Source organism: Haliotis asinina, chromosome 11, assembly GCF_037392515.1.
Source record: "Haliotis asinina isolate JCU_RB_2024 chromosome 11, JCU_Hal_asi_v2, whole genome shotgun sequence".
Lineage (NCBI taxonomy): Eukaryota > Metazoa > Mollusca > Gastropoda > Lepetellida > Haliotidae > Haliotis > Haliotis asinina.
In genome coordinates this window covers 22785212-22800793 of record NC_090290.1, presented here as the reverse complement: position 1 = coordinate 22800793, position 15582 = coordinate 22785212, and the positions used below count along the sequence as shown (strand labels likewise).

Here is a 15582-nt window from a genome sequence, read left to right as displayed (position 1 = left end):
AAAATGTTCCATCTCTTCAACGGGACAGATGTATGGAAACGCTTTAGGGCCACGTTACTGAAAAAGAAAACAGTATCTGCAAGGGTGATATTTATGTTGTTTTGTGGCATTAATTTGTTTCCATACCACTGAAGCTCTTGCTGCACAGATGCTTCATTTTTCTAAGCATCATATTTCTGTTTTAATCGTAGACAAAATCAAAGGACATGTTCATATTACGTGTACACCTTCCACGTTGAAACTAACACGCGATTGTTACGTTACCGTGGCACAGAGTCACTGCGTATTAAACGGGAGATCGGCCCTCTGTATGTTCTCGTCCCTCTGTGTGTTCTATCACCAGTCGCCATAAATATATTTATGATTTATTTCATATCCACATCTTGAACATTGTGAAATCAATAACTGTCAGACGAAAGGTTATATCATGAACTACATGATAGATTTAAGATTTGACAAATCAATATTATTAAAATGGGAATTATTGATATGAAGTGCAAAATGAATGCACCAGCATTTCCCTATCAACTCAGACGAACAGTGGGACATGCCTTAGCGGCGGCGTCAGTTACAACAAAACAAAGCTGTTGCAGTAGTCGTTGTTCATGATGCAATATGGCGCACTGGTGACACCTTGCTCCAACACCTGACGCACAGATGCAAATACATCGTTTGCACTGACTCATTCTGTCTCCGTTTTCAAATAGATAACATTTAGCTCGATAATGATAATCGAGGTAGTTTATAACAGTAAATATTAACTCGACAGGCATAAACCGTGCGCTGTATAACTAGAGAAATGTCAGTTTTTTTCCGAAACTCTTGTAGTGAATGAGTTTTGTTTTAAGCCGCTTATATCAATATTCTACCAACATCACGGCGGGGACACCAGAAAGGGGCTTCACACAGTGTTCCCATGTGGGAAACAAAACTCGTGTAACTGCTCTGGTTGAGAAGGTGTAACGTGGACGTTGTGATCGTGTTGCATAATCTGCAATTAACCAGGAAGTTCAACATATAATTAATCGTGACTGTGGTGGTTCGTACAGTGAAAGGCTAATACTTAGTCTCTGATAACATGGTTGAGGGGTGTGTTATATATTTTGCATATAATTATGGTGGAAACAAATAATTATTTTTAAACTGATAAGGAGCCAGGTGATAGGAGATTCAGAGACAGTGATGCAGCACAGTGGGGAAACCTCTCACCGAGTAGATACCTTCAGTGAAGAACGTCAAACCACCTCGACAGCCACAGGAGACGTCTTTACCCCGGAGTACCTGTGAAAATCTGGTTTAGAATTAGTCTTCTAATAACACACATTATGAGAAGCGATGGAAGGCTTAAGGTGGCCAGGCTTGATGAATGCATGCCATCGTCTACCAATTGCGTAGGTCGACCGTCATAAGGTCAACTGCATGTGCTTTGGTTAAGACTCCATGATTTAAACCCTCCATTTTACATTCGAAAAAACGAGTGCGGCAATAAACAACAAACACCAGTAAATTTTTCGTTTGCATCAAATTCTTTAGCAATCCGCCCACCTCCACTAAAACAAACCAACGAAAGTCCTATCAACAGAGGTCAAGGTCATTAACGTCTCCATTAATGAAACAATAGACCATTGTTAATCACTATCCAAACAGTCACATCATCTGTTCGGTTCTTACTGTGTATATCGGGATTCACTACTTCTGTGATATTTGTTATTCATACAGCACGTACAGGCTTCCACAATCTGGCTTCCACAAGCTATCTGTGTGCTACTTATTATCCAGTGCCTGTTGTTATTGTCAAGCTGTTGCCTGTCACAACATACCTGTCTATATAACTGTCGTCAGTTGGTTGTCGACATTTTCTGTCTGACAGGGTGGAAGAATCCACATTACACTATTTCAGAAGCCGTTGATATCCGTGCAACTGTACGTTGTATTATATCTCGCATGTCAGTCAAAAATTATTATTACTACTACTGCTGCTGCAGCTGTTGCCACTACTACTACTACTACTACTACTACTACTACTACTACTACTACTACTACTACTACTACTACTACTACTACTACTACTACTACTACTGCTGCTGCTGCTGCTGGTGCTGCTGCTGCTACTACTACTACTGCTACTACCGCTACTACTATCGCTACTACTACTACTGCTGCTGCTGTTGCTACTACTACTACCGCTACCACTACTACTGCTGCTACTACTACTGCCACTACCTCTACTAATTTACTACTACTACTTTTACTACTCCACTACTACGACTACTACTGCCACCATACGGGCTGTGTGGTAGACTCGTGGCTTATGCATTTGTTCGTCATGGTGAAGACCAGGGTTCAATTCCCCACATGAGAACAATGTCTGCTTGATGAATGCATGCCATCGTCTACCAATTGCGTAGGTCGACCGTCATAAGGTCAACCGCAGGTGCTTTGGTTAAGACTCAGGTCTGCTGCTGCTGCTGCTGCTACTACTACTACTGCTGCTACTACTACTGCCACTACCTCTACTAATTTACTACTACTGTTGCTACTACTACTGCTACTACCACCACTGCTGCTGCTGCTACTACTACCACTACTACTGCTGCTGCTACTACTACTGCCACTACCTCTACTAATTTACTACTACTGTTGCTACTACTACTGCTACTACCACCACTGCTGCTGCTGCTACTACTACCACTACTACTGCTGCTGCTACTACTACTGCCACTACCTCTACTAATTTACTACTTGCTACTACTACTACTACTTTTACTACTCCACTACTACGACTACTACTGCCACGATACGACTGTGTGGTAGACTCGTGGCTTATGCATTTGTTCGTCATGGTGAAGGCCAGGGTTCGATTCCCCACATGAGAACAATATCTGAAGCCCATTTCTGGTGTCCCTCGCCGTGATATTGCTGGAATATTGTTAAGAGCGGCGTTAAACCCTACTCACTCACTACGACCACTGGACTGCACCTGTTGTTTTCAACGCCTAAATTAACAGTTAATGCAAATTATCATTAGACATTATGTTTTGCAGAATCCACCCAGGATGTGGCCCTGTCTTTTAATGGTGCTGCTGACTCTACATCTTCAGCCGGCATCCCCACAAACAGGTACGTCCTTTCCCCGTCAACGGTACTGCCAAACATTCATGTTTTCATCAGAAACTAAGGTATTTTCAAACATTACTTGCTCAGATCCTCTTTTAACATACTACATCAAAACCGGATATGTTTCACGTTATGTTGCAAAGACTGTCGATCTCGGCTGAAAATTATTAACCTGAAAATAAGACAATATAAATACGTATATAAATGAAAATGGGCCTGTATCTAAAAAGAAAATGTAATCTTAGTTATCGGTTATAGAAAAAGTATTAGTACATAAACATGAAAGACTACTGCTGTCGCAGTTTTTCAGTTAACATTCTCGAGTTTTTCCTCTTCGCTTCAGCTATTTTCTAGTTCCTTCAATTAATTTCTCATTGTTGCGAGTATAATCTCGTTGCTTCAAGTCAAGAAAAGCGTTAAAACAATACAATTAAATGGCTAGAAAGTAATCGAAGCAAGAAGGAAAGTTCGTGGAATAAAATATTTTTTTTCTACAAAAGTGGCAGCAGTATGTTTTTGTAGCACAACAGTACATTTTTGTGTTTATATTGTAATGTGACCTTACACCTGTGCAGCGTCCCGCCTGGAGAGCAACCCCTGTACTAACGCCGCTACTTGTGGGGAGTGTATCAGGACGTCGTCTGTATGTGCCTGGTGCGCCTCGGAGGTAAGAAGAGTGAGTGAGTGACTTTAGTTTTATGCCGCTTTTAGCAATATTTGCAGCAATATCACGGCGAGGAACACAGAAATCCGCTTGACACATTGTACCCATATGGAGAATCGAACACTGGACTTCGGCGTGACGAGCGAACTCTTTAACCACTTGACTACCCCAGCGCCCATGGAGGTGGGGTAGAGAGGGCAGGTGGGGCTCGGTTTTGTGGTTATCGTCATACAGATCCTGAAGCATGTTGTTAGACCATCTGTGTTGGCAATTCTAGATTTTCTCAACGTCAACAAAGAGAGTATTTGGCTCAATGTTATATAACCCATTTCAACGGTCAGTGAGCCTCTTCTGAAAATATGTTGAATTACAAGTATTCAAGAAACATGTTTTATATACTAAGCGCTAGTCTATAATCTAATGTGTAGTTTGTAACAGTACGTGATGAGAAAACAAGTCAATATGTAGTCAGGTCTAGACAACAAAAGTTTGGTGGTGTCTTTAAATGAAACAAACACACGGCTATTCATTCAATGGATACGAGTACCGTACTTGTTGTGTGTAAGATACTAAACATCGTTTCGGCAAACAGTTCCAGTCGAGTAAGCACTAGATAATGTTTGTATGTATAAGTTTGAGTTTCAAGTATGTGATTTTGTTTACTGGCATTGTAGTTCGTTATTGCTTGTAGACAGAAGAGTGTCTAAACACAAAGGAAATTTAAGTTGAAAGTATTTTCAAGACAGTTTTTCATGTCAACGCATATGAGGTAATATTCTCCTCACTTGTGACGACGCCAGTTACTGTTCGACTACAAATACATATACGTTACCATTCCAGTTACACCTACAGTTACGACTACATTTAGAACTACAGTTACGACTACAGTTACGACTACATTTACACCTACAGTTACGACTACATTTACAACTACAGTTGCGACTACAGTTACGACTACATTTATAGCTACAGTTACGACTACATTTAGAACTACAGTTACGACTACAGTTACGACTACATTTACACCTACAATTACGACTACATTTACAACTATAGTTACGACTACATTTAGAACTACAGTTACGACTACAGTTACGACTACATTTACACCTACAGTTACGACTACATTTACAACTACAGTTGCGACTACAGTTACGACTACATTTATAGCTACAGTTACGACTACATTTATAACTACAATTACGACTACAGTTATGATTTCATTTACGACTGCAGTTACAACTCTTGTTACTACAGCCACAATTCCACTTACGACTACAGTTACGATTCCTGCTACGACTGCAATTAAAACTTCAGTTACAACTTCGACACCGTTAGCGCCAAGTTCACCCTATGTGTTATTCAATTCTCTTCGCTTCATACAACTCTCTGTCGTCATTTTGAAATTTCGCCCTTGGCGGTCATACCTCTCTTACACCCATCATGTGTTCATCCCCAGAGAGAATGTTGTTCAAACAGATTTTACGTGAAGGCACACGTTGCATTAAACAATTGTTCACTCAGTTCCTGCTTATGAATATCCTGAACCAGAAGTGTGCTTTGAGCAACACTGACTTGCTGTTAATGTTAACCCATGCAACTCCAGACTTTGGACCACTCCATATCCCGCTGTGACCTGGCGGAACACCTGTTGTCATCTGGAGTCTGCAAGAAAGAGGACATCCAGGCCCCTAGCTACCAGCTGAATGTCACAGAGGTGAGAGAGTTGAATTCAGTGTGAGACAGCAACAGTGCACGTGATGTAACAGAATTGTCATCACTTTATTCACAACAACTGTAACAGTCATGATGAGAATGAGGATGACGATACTGCTTTTAATTATGGTGTTGACAACTTTGATTAAAAGGATAGCTGCGATGATGACGATTGCGATGACTCAGAAGATGTAAGTCCATTGTTTTACGACGCTTGTAGCAATATTCCAGCAGCACCATGACAGGGAGACACCAGAAATGGGCTTCACACATTCGAGTCTTGGCCTTCCGCGTGACGAGTGGACTACCAGGTGGTGGGTTTTGGTAATGATGATGATGATGATGATGATGGTGGCGGTGATGTTGTATGCTGCAGGACACGCCGGTGCAGGGAGGAGACGGCACAGAGGAAGCTGTACAAGTACAGCCCCAGGCCATCAAGCTGAGAGTCAGGCCCAGTGAGTAGATCTCTTATAGGAATTTGGGAATTGTTTTAGTTTTACGCCGCTTTTAGCAATATTCCAACTATATCACGGTGGGGTATACCAGAAATGGGCTTCACACATATTACCCATTTGGAAAATCAAATCTGAGACTATCTGAAATCTGTGTTAGAATAACCGTATCCCTGAGGCCTCTCTGTGGGCCCGGTATATATTAGTGTAGTGAGTGAATGAATGAGTTTGGTTTTCCGCCGCTTTCACCAATATTCCAGCGATATCACGGCGGGGGGCACCAGAAAATGGGTCTCACACATAGTGCCCATGTGGGGAATCAAACTCGGGTCTTCGGCGTGCCGAGTGACCGCTTTAACCACTAGACTACCCCGCCGCCCCTATTTTAGAGTAAGTGAGTTTAGGTTTACGCCGCACTCAGCAATATTCCAGCTACATGGCTGCGGTCTGTAAATTATCAAGTCTGGATCAGACGATCCAGTGATCAACAGCATGTGTATCGATATACGAAATTGGGATACGATGTGTCATGTAGCAACCAAGTCAGCGAGTCTGACCACCCGATCCCGTTAGCCTCCTCTTACGACCAGCATGGGCTGAAAAATATTAACCCGGATGTTCATGGGTCGTAAGTTTAAAGAGATAAAGGAAAATATGTAATGAAAAGTATCACTGACTTCTTCAAGATACTTGGAAATATGTATTTGTTTTATTGCATCGTTGTTTACTGTTTAGGGACACTTCCAAAAGTGATACATTGCATCACCTATACCAAGGCCTATTGGTCGTGAGTTAAGGGTATCTGTTGCAGACGAGGCTGTGAAGTTCAAGCTTCAGTTCAGGCAGGCTGAGAACTACCCTGTTGACCTGTACTTCCTCTTGGACATGTCGCACTCCATGGTGAAGGAGAAGGACGCCCAGACCAGACTCATCAACCTTGGCATCGCCATGAGTGAGTATACCCGCTGCACCCAGCCATAGTCTCGGTGGAGGTTAACACAACTGTACCTAGCCACACTCTCGCCGGAGAATGTGTGACCTTAGTTTTACGCCGCTTTTAGCAATATTCCAGCAATATCACGTAGGGCACACCAGAAATGGTCTTCACATATTGTACCCATGTGGGGAATCGAACAGGGGCTTCGGCGTGAAGAGCGGGCGCTTTAACCACTAGGCTACCCCGCCGTCCAACATTTACAGCCATCTCAGGGTGGATGGTATTTTATACCATTCCGTCGACAGTGGTTTAACCACACTGTAAACTGTAACCAGCATAAGATATTGTACACACCTATTATGTGACCAGCTGAGATTGCCCAGACTCACTATCTGCAACGTTAACCAGATAGAGTTTCTGTAACCAGTGTGAGGCAATACACGCTTTATGTGTGGTCAGCCACACACTTTGTGTTACCAACATGAGATAACTCAAACGTGTATACTGTCTGTAACATAGGCGGATCAAGAGAGGTGATGGTGATGGGTGTGTGCAGGGGTGCGCATATGACCCGTGAACACGGGTGAAAATGAACTGTGAACCCCCTTTCTCAAGAGTGTGCACCCTTCCCCGTCTCTCAAAAAGTTATATCCGCCCTTGACTGTAACCAACGTGCGATAAATCACGCAATCGCAATCGAGAGGGAAAGATTCAAAATTCCACACACTGCCTGCAGTGTACCCAGTAGATGTCACTGTGGATCAGGTTACAGAATTTAAGGTGTTGGTACCCCTTTTGGCAACAAATCCGAAAATAATGTGTTCCGCTTGTTACAATGTGCGATGTCGAATGTCTAACCCACACCGTTGTTCATGGTCATATTATCAACCACTGGATTATTCCCAACCATAGGATGGAATCACAGTCACTTACTCCCTCAATAAACATGCATTCGCTTAAATATTCTCGATTACACTGTGTATGTGTCTATGTCTGTATCTGTGTCTCAGTCAGTGGGATCCAAAACACTCCACTGACTGAGACACAGATACAGACCTGTGTGTAATCGTCATCGAGCGAGTATATGTACTGGTAAACACATATAAGATGCTGACAAATGACCCCAATTTGCATACTTGGGAACGCCCCACAGAACGATCCACTTGAAACAAGAGGGAGACAGGTTGTCTGATAAATATCGAGAAGTTCATTTTCCCCGCGCGTTTCACGCATGAATTGTTATAGCACACTCGATTTGGGAACAGGTACAATCCCAACGAATTGAATCAACACAATATACTGATCAAATATGTTTAGGACCACCGATCCATTTCACGAAGCAAATGACATTTTCCTGGGTTTTTTTAAAAACAAAATTGTTTAATATCTAAAATGCTTGTCAGTGCCCCAGTCATCTGTTTGTCTTCGTCTTAACTAAGGTTAGCGTCGAATGTCAGTATCTTATGCCTGAAATTGCAGTCTTATCATTCGAAGGAATATGCGATGTTGATTTCATGTCATGGTTAGCATGTATTGCACGTGCATAATCGTCAAGCTACCTGTAGCAGCCAAGTGTACTCGCCCTATTCGTTGTACCGCCTCTCTTGTCACAAATGCGTTTAGTGCGCAGGATAATCTAATATGTGTCTAGCAGTATGTGTATGTTTGGATATGTTTGTTTCAGAAAATAGCATGGTTGAGATCACAAAGGATTTCCGACTGGGCTTCGGGACGTTCGTGGACAAGCTGGCGATGCCCTATGTCGCCTGGACACAGAAGATGTAAGTCCATTGCTGTGCTCTGTGACATGGTGACTAAACTTAAAAAATATCCAAACGTAGAAAAGTATTTATATTCGAGGTGTACGCGGTGTTTATGTAATCCCATTGTTACAGGCTGGAAGACAGGTGTCCCTCTGGAGTCCAGTGTCGTCGACCACATGACTTCCAAAACCAAATGGCACTGACGAAAAACATGACCATATTTGCGGTAAGTTACATTTCTAAATATTGAAATACACGCTGCGATCTTTATTCGGTATAAAAGAAGATTAGGTGTTCTGCAACTGCAAATGTCATTGCCACTGCATGTAACTGAAGACAATGCCTTTGCCACTGCATGTAACTGAAGACAATGTCATTGCCACTGCATGTAACTGAAGACAATATCACTGCCACTGCATGTAACTGAAGACAATATCACTGCCACTGCATGTAACTGAAGACAATGTCATTGCCACTGCATGTAACTGAAGACAATATCACTGCCACTGTATGTAACTGAAGACAATGCCTTTGTCACTGCATGTAACTGAAGACAATATCACTGCCACTGTATGTAACTGAAAACAATGCCTTTGCCACTGCATGTAACTGAAGACAATGCCTTTGCCACTGCATGTAACTGAAGACAATGTCATTGCCACTGCATGTAACTGAAGACAATATCACTGCCACTGCATGTAACTGAAGACAATATCACTGCCACTGCATGTAACTGAAGACAATGTCATTGCCACTGCATGTAACTGAAGACAATATCACTGCCACTGTATGTAACTGAAGACAATGCCTTTGTCACTGCATGTAACTGAAGACAATATCACTGCCACTGTATGTAACAGATGACAATGCCTTTGCCACTGCATGTAACAGAAGACAATGTCATTGCCACTGCGTGTAACAGATGACAATGTAATTGCCACTGCATGTAACAGAAACGATGTCATTGCCACTGCATGTAACAGAAGACAATGTTTAACCTTTTTCTAAAGAAGGATATTTACCGGAGATTCACTAAGACGCATGTTACGTGTGTGATATATTGTAGTTACATTGTCATAAATTGGTTTGTTTAATTACTGGAAAACTGTACCCTGATTGGGAATCGCCCGTATTAGTAAGATACATTTTAACGATAAGCAGCACACGCCTATATATAGACGTTACCAACAATTTTAGACCGGTACACGGTGTTCCCAGTTTGGCAGTGTCTGGATTGACGAGGTTTCACAATGTGTAACAAATACTGTAAGCATCTCGGTAAATCCTTAGTATCTAAGTAATCCTGTCTGATATCATTAGTGCCATAATGTGTGTCTTCAAACTGAAAACATGTTTCTATTTTCAAGCTGTTTTTCACAATAACAAGTTTATGTTTTCCGTCACTCTAAATATTACGTCTTTCCCGAAACCTCAACATTTTAACCACAAACAAACCAGGACCATAAACGGGAAATCACGAAGCGACTCACGCGATGTATATACACATACACGAAATATACACACACGAAATATATACTTAACTCGCTCCGTGATGTTGGTTCCTGGTGTATAGGATCGGATGAGGGAGGCACTTAGCATGATGTCTCAGAGTCTGGACGACCCTGAAGGAGGGATGGATGGAATGATGCAGGTGCTGTCATGTGACGTAAGTACGACTACCTCTGTGAACACACACCTGTTTGTACTGATATGCCCAAATTTAAAAGTTCAAAGTGGCGTAAAACTATTTTCTCGCTCCCTCACTCACTTTTCACCTCATTTTTGGTCATTTGTCCAAATTTAATTGTTGATCGCTTTTTTAGTTCTTTTGAAGCTAATTATAATAGAAAAAACTGCGCCTTGGTTTCATACACCTACTGACTCACTCACTCACTCACTCAGTTCCAAACGGCACCCACCCGTGAACATCAAGGTTAAAATTGATCTTCAATGACCCGTGCTTGTCGTAAGAGGCGACGAACACGATCGGGTGGTCACATGTCATCGTATCCCAGTTACGTAGATTGATGCTCATGATGTCACTCACGGGATAGTCTGGTCCAGACTCGATGATTTACAGACAGTTGTCATGTCACAATAATCAAACAAAACCTAACCAAATCATAAAGGCGTCAGACTCATTCAGACATCCACTCACAAAATACAACGGTCACCCTAGTAAACACTCACCATCTCATCCTCCATCCTGCTCACCCATCCTTTCGTCAAGTAATCTTATCTGTGTCGTCAACAGGACGCTATTGGATGGAGGAAGAGGTCTCGGCGTATGGTTGTCTACAGTTCTAATTCCTGGTTCCATCTGGCAGGCGATGGCAAGGTAAACAAGCGGCCGGAGTACAATTACCGACCTCATATATCATAACCCCATATCCGAACACATCAAAAGGACGACTTGTTTCGCAGTACTAGATCACACAATATGAGCATAATATTTTCTTCATAAATAATTATGAAAACGTATTTTCCAGGATTGCCTGGGTTAAAATATTTTCAGGAAATTCCCAGTAATTTCAGAATATAGTAACTAGTAGGGTGTTCGCTGATCCAGACATCGAAAGTTACTTTCTTGATTGTCGCCCCTCAGCGATGACAGGATTCGCTAATCGTGGATTCGTGTAATAGGTGACATTGGATTACATTACTGATCTGTGCACCACTACCTAGCACTTATAATCCAAGTGGTAAAATCACTTTCTACAGTGTAATGTAACTCACCTAAGACATAACCCCGTCAGCAAGTACAGCGCCATTACCATTTATGGTAGACATAATGTTGGGTATTTTTTGTTGATCAATAACTGAGCGAATGATGACGATCGGCCATACTGCCCAAGGTTAAAATACAGCGAAAAATGCCAAGATTGAGTCCGAGTGTGCAGTCCCAAGTCAACAAGTCAACAGGTCCTGGTAAATACAACTGTTTCTTTGTCTTGCTTCAGCTCGGTGGAGCTGTTGATATGAACGACGGCGAGTGTCACCTTGACAGAAATGGGGAGTACTCTGGTTTTGACACCGTCCTTGTAAGTATTTCTGTGTACTAACCCGCACCCTTCGAATTATAGTCAAACCAGGACTCGTGTATCGTGTAGTAAATGATCAGACACAGATCTTAACCCTACGAAACCCCAACGCATCCCAAATGCTTAGATCGATGATTGTCTGGTTCCGACTCTATCTTCTACATACGACCGCCATGTAGCAGGAATATTGCTGAGAGCAACGTTAGACAACAAACAAATGTCGTTTCAACCAAACAATCAAGAGTCGTGTTTTGTATCCCCCAAGCGTGATTCTGTACGTGTTACTGATGATCTGATGCCCGAAAAGTGATTTGAAAAGGGTTAGTATTTTTTAATTGTTATATTATGACAGGGTCCGTAAATCACTTTTTGCTGATAAGAATAAGCAGGAGAACCATTATAAGAAGAAATACGATAAACTGGTTATTATAGAAAATGTGTATACAATGGGACTAACTCAGTAATTTATGCACGTCTACCAGGACTATCCCAGTGTCAGTCAGTTGGCTAAGAAGGTGAAGGACACGAGGACTAACATCGTGTTTGCCGTCATGGACAACGTCTACAACGTCCATCAGAAGCTCAGTGGCTACCTAGAGGGCTCAGCCATCGACAAACTAGCAGAGGCCTCTAAAAACATCATTGCCCTTGTCAGAAAAAATTACGATGTAAGTGTTGTTGTTTTTTAATAGACTACGCCATTGTTCATGCAGTGATGTTTTTTTTTCAATTATCTCACAATAATGAAAGTTTTATTTTCAACAAGATATTTTTAAGACTGAAAAGTTCATTTTACAGTAAAGCTGTCCGACTGCTTTATGGGACACCCCTGAATCAGTTTGAATTGTTAATGCGCACTAAAGATTCTAAACACTTGTTTTGTTTTTTTCTTTCAGCAACTTAGGTCAAAGATCGAGTTCAAGCCAGTAAATGCAGAAAATATACAAGTTACTTTCAAATCCAAATGTAACGGGTAAGTGATTTCAAGAAAAAGACGCTGTAATATGTTTACCCGACATTTATTTTGGCTATACGAACCATTGCATTAATGTTATTTCAACATATTATACTTCCAGGACCAAAACAAGGATAACAAATGAGTGTACTGGATTAGAACTGGGGGAATCGGTATGTATACTTCTATATATATTCACATTAAGCATCATCCTCGCACATCCAGGCCATCCTGTCTAATATGATCAATATCTTGACCCGTGGTCTAGCTGGTCTTCTGTAACCCCTACTTATCGTATGAGGTGACTGACGGGATCCGGTGGTCAGGGCCCGTGTCAACCAATTCAGCGAATCTGGCTAGCGATTCTCGAAACGTTCGTAGCCCTAAGAATTCTTAACTTTGGTTGCAGCCGAGGTGTTAAAAACGGGCTTAAGACCTTCGTAGGGCTACGAACGTTTCGAGAATCGCTAGCCAGATTCGCTGACTTGGTTGACACGTATCCCAATTGCGTAGACTGATGCTCATGCTGTTGATCACTGGATTGTCTGGTCCAGACTCGTCCAGGCTGCCGCCATATAGCTGGATTACTGCTAAGTGCGGCGTAAAACAACAACCAACCAAAGGCTAATATCCTAAACACGTTAACCACCACTGCTCCATCAATGTGACGGGAGAGCGAAGTTTGTGTCAGCAAGCCAGAACAAAGTTTTTGAAATGTCTAGCCTAGTGGTTAAAGCGTTCGCTCGTCACGCCAAAGACCCGGGTACTATGTGTGAAGCCCATTTCTGGTGTCCCCTGATGTAATGTTGCTGGAATATTGCTAAAAGCGGCGTAAAATTAAACTCACTCACTCTTGATTATGGCGTTCTCGCCGACCAACACAAACATGTTCAGTCAGTTTGTGTATGTCAGTCTGAAGCTGTGAACGCGTCACCCAATTCATTTTGTATGAATCTTTGGTGTGAATGACTAGGCTCTATTACCATACAAGACGCCTAAGAGTTCCTTCCGTTCCGCCATATTCTTTCTTCCGCAGATTAACAGAGGTAACACTAAGTAGTTCAACCCTATATATTGTACTTGATTTGATGGCATATATTTATTTTTGTGAGTTCTCTAGTAATTGTTGTGTTAGGTTTTGTTAATAATTCCAGTATACCTGTGTATGTCAGTTGGTGGGTTGTTTACGGGAGCATGCAAAAAATCCATCGCCCTACGCCCGGGACAAGTCAGTTTTCATTTCGCAGTCAAATAATGGTATCTTACTTGTCCATGGACTACTCGATAATTTCAACTTATGGTTTCAAACAGACAATTAATTTTGAATTTCATTTCATACCAGCTCAAAACAAAGCTATGTAAGTTCGCAATAATAACAAAGTAGAGCTAGTAGAGAGTCAAATTATCACCAAATAGAAGTAAATAGTCCAGTAATCATTAACATCACGTATTGTATCATAAAATCAGGGAAAGTGGAAAATTAGTCAGGACAAGTTACTTTCTGAAGTCACTTGTGGCAAGTGGCTTTTCAAAACATTTCTGAACCCCTGGCATGGCTGCATCATATCAACAGTTCACTACCAAACCGGTTATCCTACACGGAGTACATTGAACCTCCTTTCCGAATGTGGTCAAAACACAGCATGACGACGGCTCCCCTGAACAATAGCGGGAGTCGTATGTGGGATTTGGAATGTCGTTAATTTCGTGGTCGTCATCGTCACGGTCGTCTCACTGTCAACGTTTCAGGTTGTGTTCGAAGTGGAGGTGAACGTGTCCCCCGAACTGTGTAAGAAGAGGACGCATACGTTTGACATAGCTGCTGTGGGCTTGTCCGAGAAGCTGACCGTTAACCTTGACCTTGTGTGTGAATGTGACTGCGAGAAGCCGGGTCAGGAGGTGGGCTGAACACCTGTGTTGTATACATCGTTAAGTGGACACGTCATATATCATTTTGCTATATATATGTCATGTGGTAGTACACAGATTGTTTACATTTTCGTATATTATTTGTATAATAGCATTTTGTAGCACATACAGCACTTATACGCATTTAGTAGCACACACTTAGGCGTTCTATGCATTTTGTACTACACACAGGCGTGACACGCATTTTTTAGCACACACATGTGTTTGCAGTACACACGTACAGTTGTGATACGCATTTTGTAGCGCACACACAGGTGATGTGTGTATTTTGTAGTACACACAGTCGTGATACGCATTTTGTAATTAACGCAGACGTTGTACGCATTTTGTAGTACACACAGACGGTATATGCATTTTGTAGTGCACACAGACGACATGCGTATTTTGAAGCACACACAGGTGTTATATGAATTTTGTAGCACACACAGTTGTGATACGCATTTTGTAGTGCACACTGGCGGTATATGCATTTTCTATTTAACACAGGTGGTATGCGCATTTAGAAGCATCCACAGGCGTTATACGCATTTAGCAGTCGCAGAGAACTTTTTCCAACACACGAACTGCATATGACATGATACACCAGCAGGCACCACTCTGTAATGTGCACACAACTTGTGGTACTTGTGGTGCATACACACACCATTTACAGTGTACATGGCACATACGCGCCAGATATTATCTGTAACAGACGTACATCATTTCACGTGGGAAGAATTGCTTCCCTTAATCACACCAGGATCAACTGATCGTTTGTTGAATCACAGATTCGGCCCGTTCATACATTTCACTTTGGTCATATTGTCATCTAACGTACATCTACCCAGAGCCGCGTTCTACCAGTAAAGATCCGGGGTTTGTTTTTTTAAAAAAATTGATTTTCAGCAACCCATGCTGGTCGGAAGAGGCGACTAAGGGGGTTAGATGGTCAGTCTTGCTGACTTGGTTGACATGTTATAGCCACCCAGTTCGGTAGATCGATGCTTATGCTTTTGATCACTTGGT

General features: G+C 42.0%; 2 protein-coding genes across 2 annotated transcripts in view; one reads left to right on the top strand and one right to left on the bottom strand.

Moving 5' to 3' along the window:
- Nucleotides 1–15582, bottom strand: part of LOC137256533 (RISC-loading complex subunit tarbp2-like) — a 582560-nt gene that overhangs the window by 393437 nt on the left and 173541 nt on the right. The window lies entirely within an intron of this gene.
- LOC137255667 (integrin beta-PS-like) overlaps nucleotides 1–15582 on the top strand; it is a 44795-nt gene that overhangs the window by 18466 nt on the left and 10747 nt on the right. Inside the window, exons 2-15 of the mRNA XM_067793146.1 lie at nucleotides 3045–3120; nucleotides 3693–3784; nucleotides 5388–5498; nucleotides 5874–5955; nucleotides 6764–6904; nucleotides 8574–8670; nucleotides 8785–8878; nucleotides 10226–10318; nucleotides 10907–10990; nucleotides 11613–11693; nucleotides 12176–12361; nucleotides 12590–12666; nucleotides 12770–12821; nucleotides 14398–14547. Coding sequence (XP_067649247.1) covers nucleotides 3057–3120; nucleotides 3693–3784; nucleotides 5388–5498; nucleotides 5874–5955; nucleotides 6764–6904; nucleotides 8574–8670; nucleotides 8785–8878; nucleotides 10226–10318; nucleotides 10907–10990; nucleotides 11613–11693; nucleotides 12176–12361; nucleotides 12590–12666; nucleotides 12770–12821; nucleotides 14398–14547 — 1404 coding nt within the window. The 5' untranslated portion in view covers nucleotides 3045–3056. The remainder of the gene's footprint in view (nucleotides 1–3044; nucleotides 3121–3692; nucleotides 3785–5387; nucleotides 5499–5873; nucleotides 5956–6763; nucleotides 6905–8573; nucleotides 8671–8784; nucleotides 8879–10225; nucleotides 10319–10906; nucleotides 10991–11612; nucleotides 11694–12175; nucleotides 12362–12589; nucleotides 12667–12769; nucleotides 12822–14397; nucleotides 14548–15582) is intronic.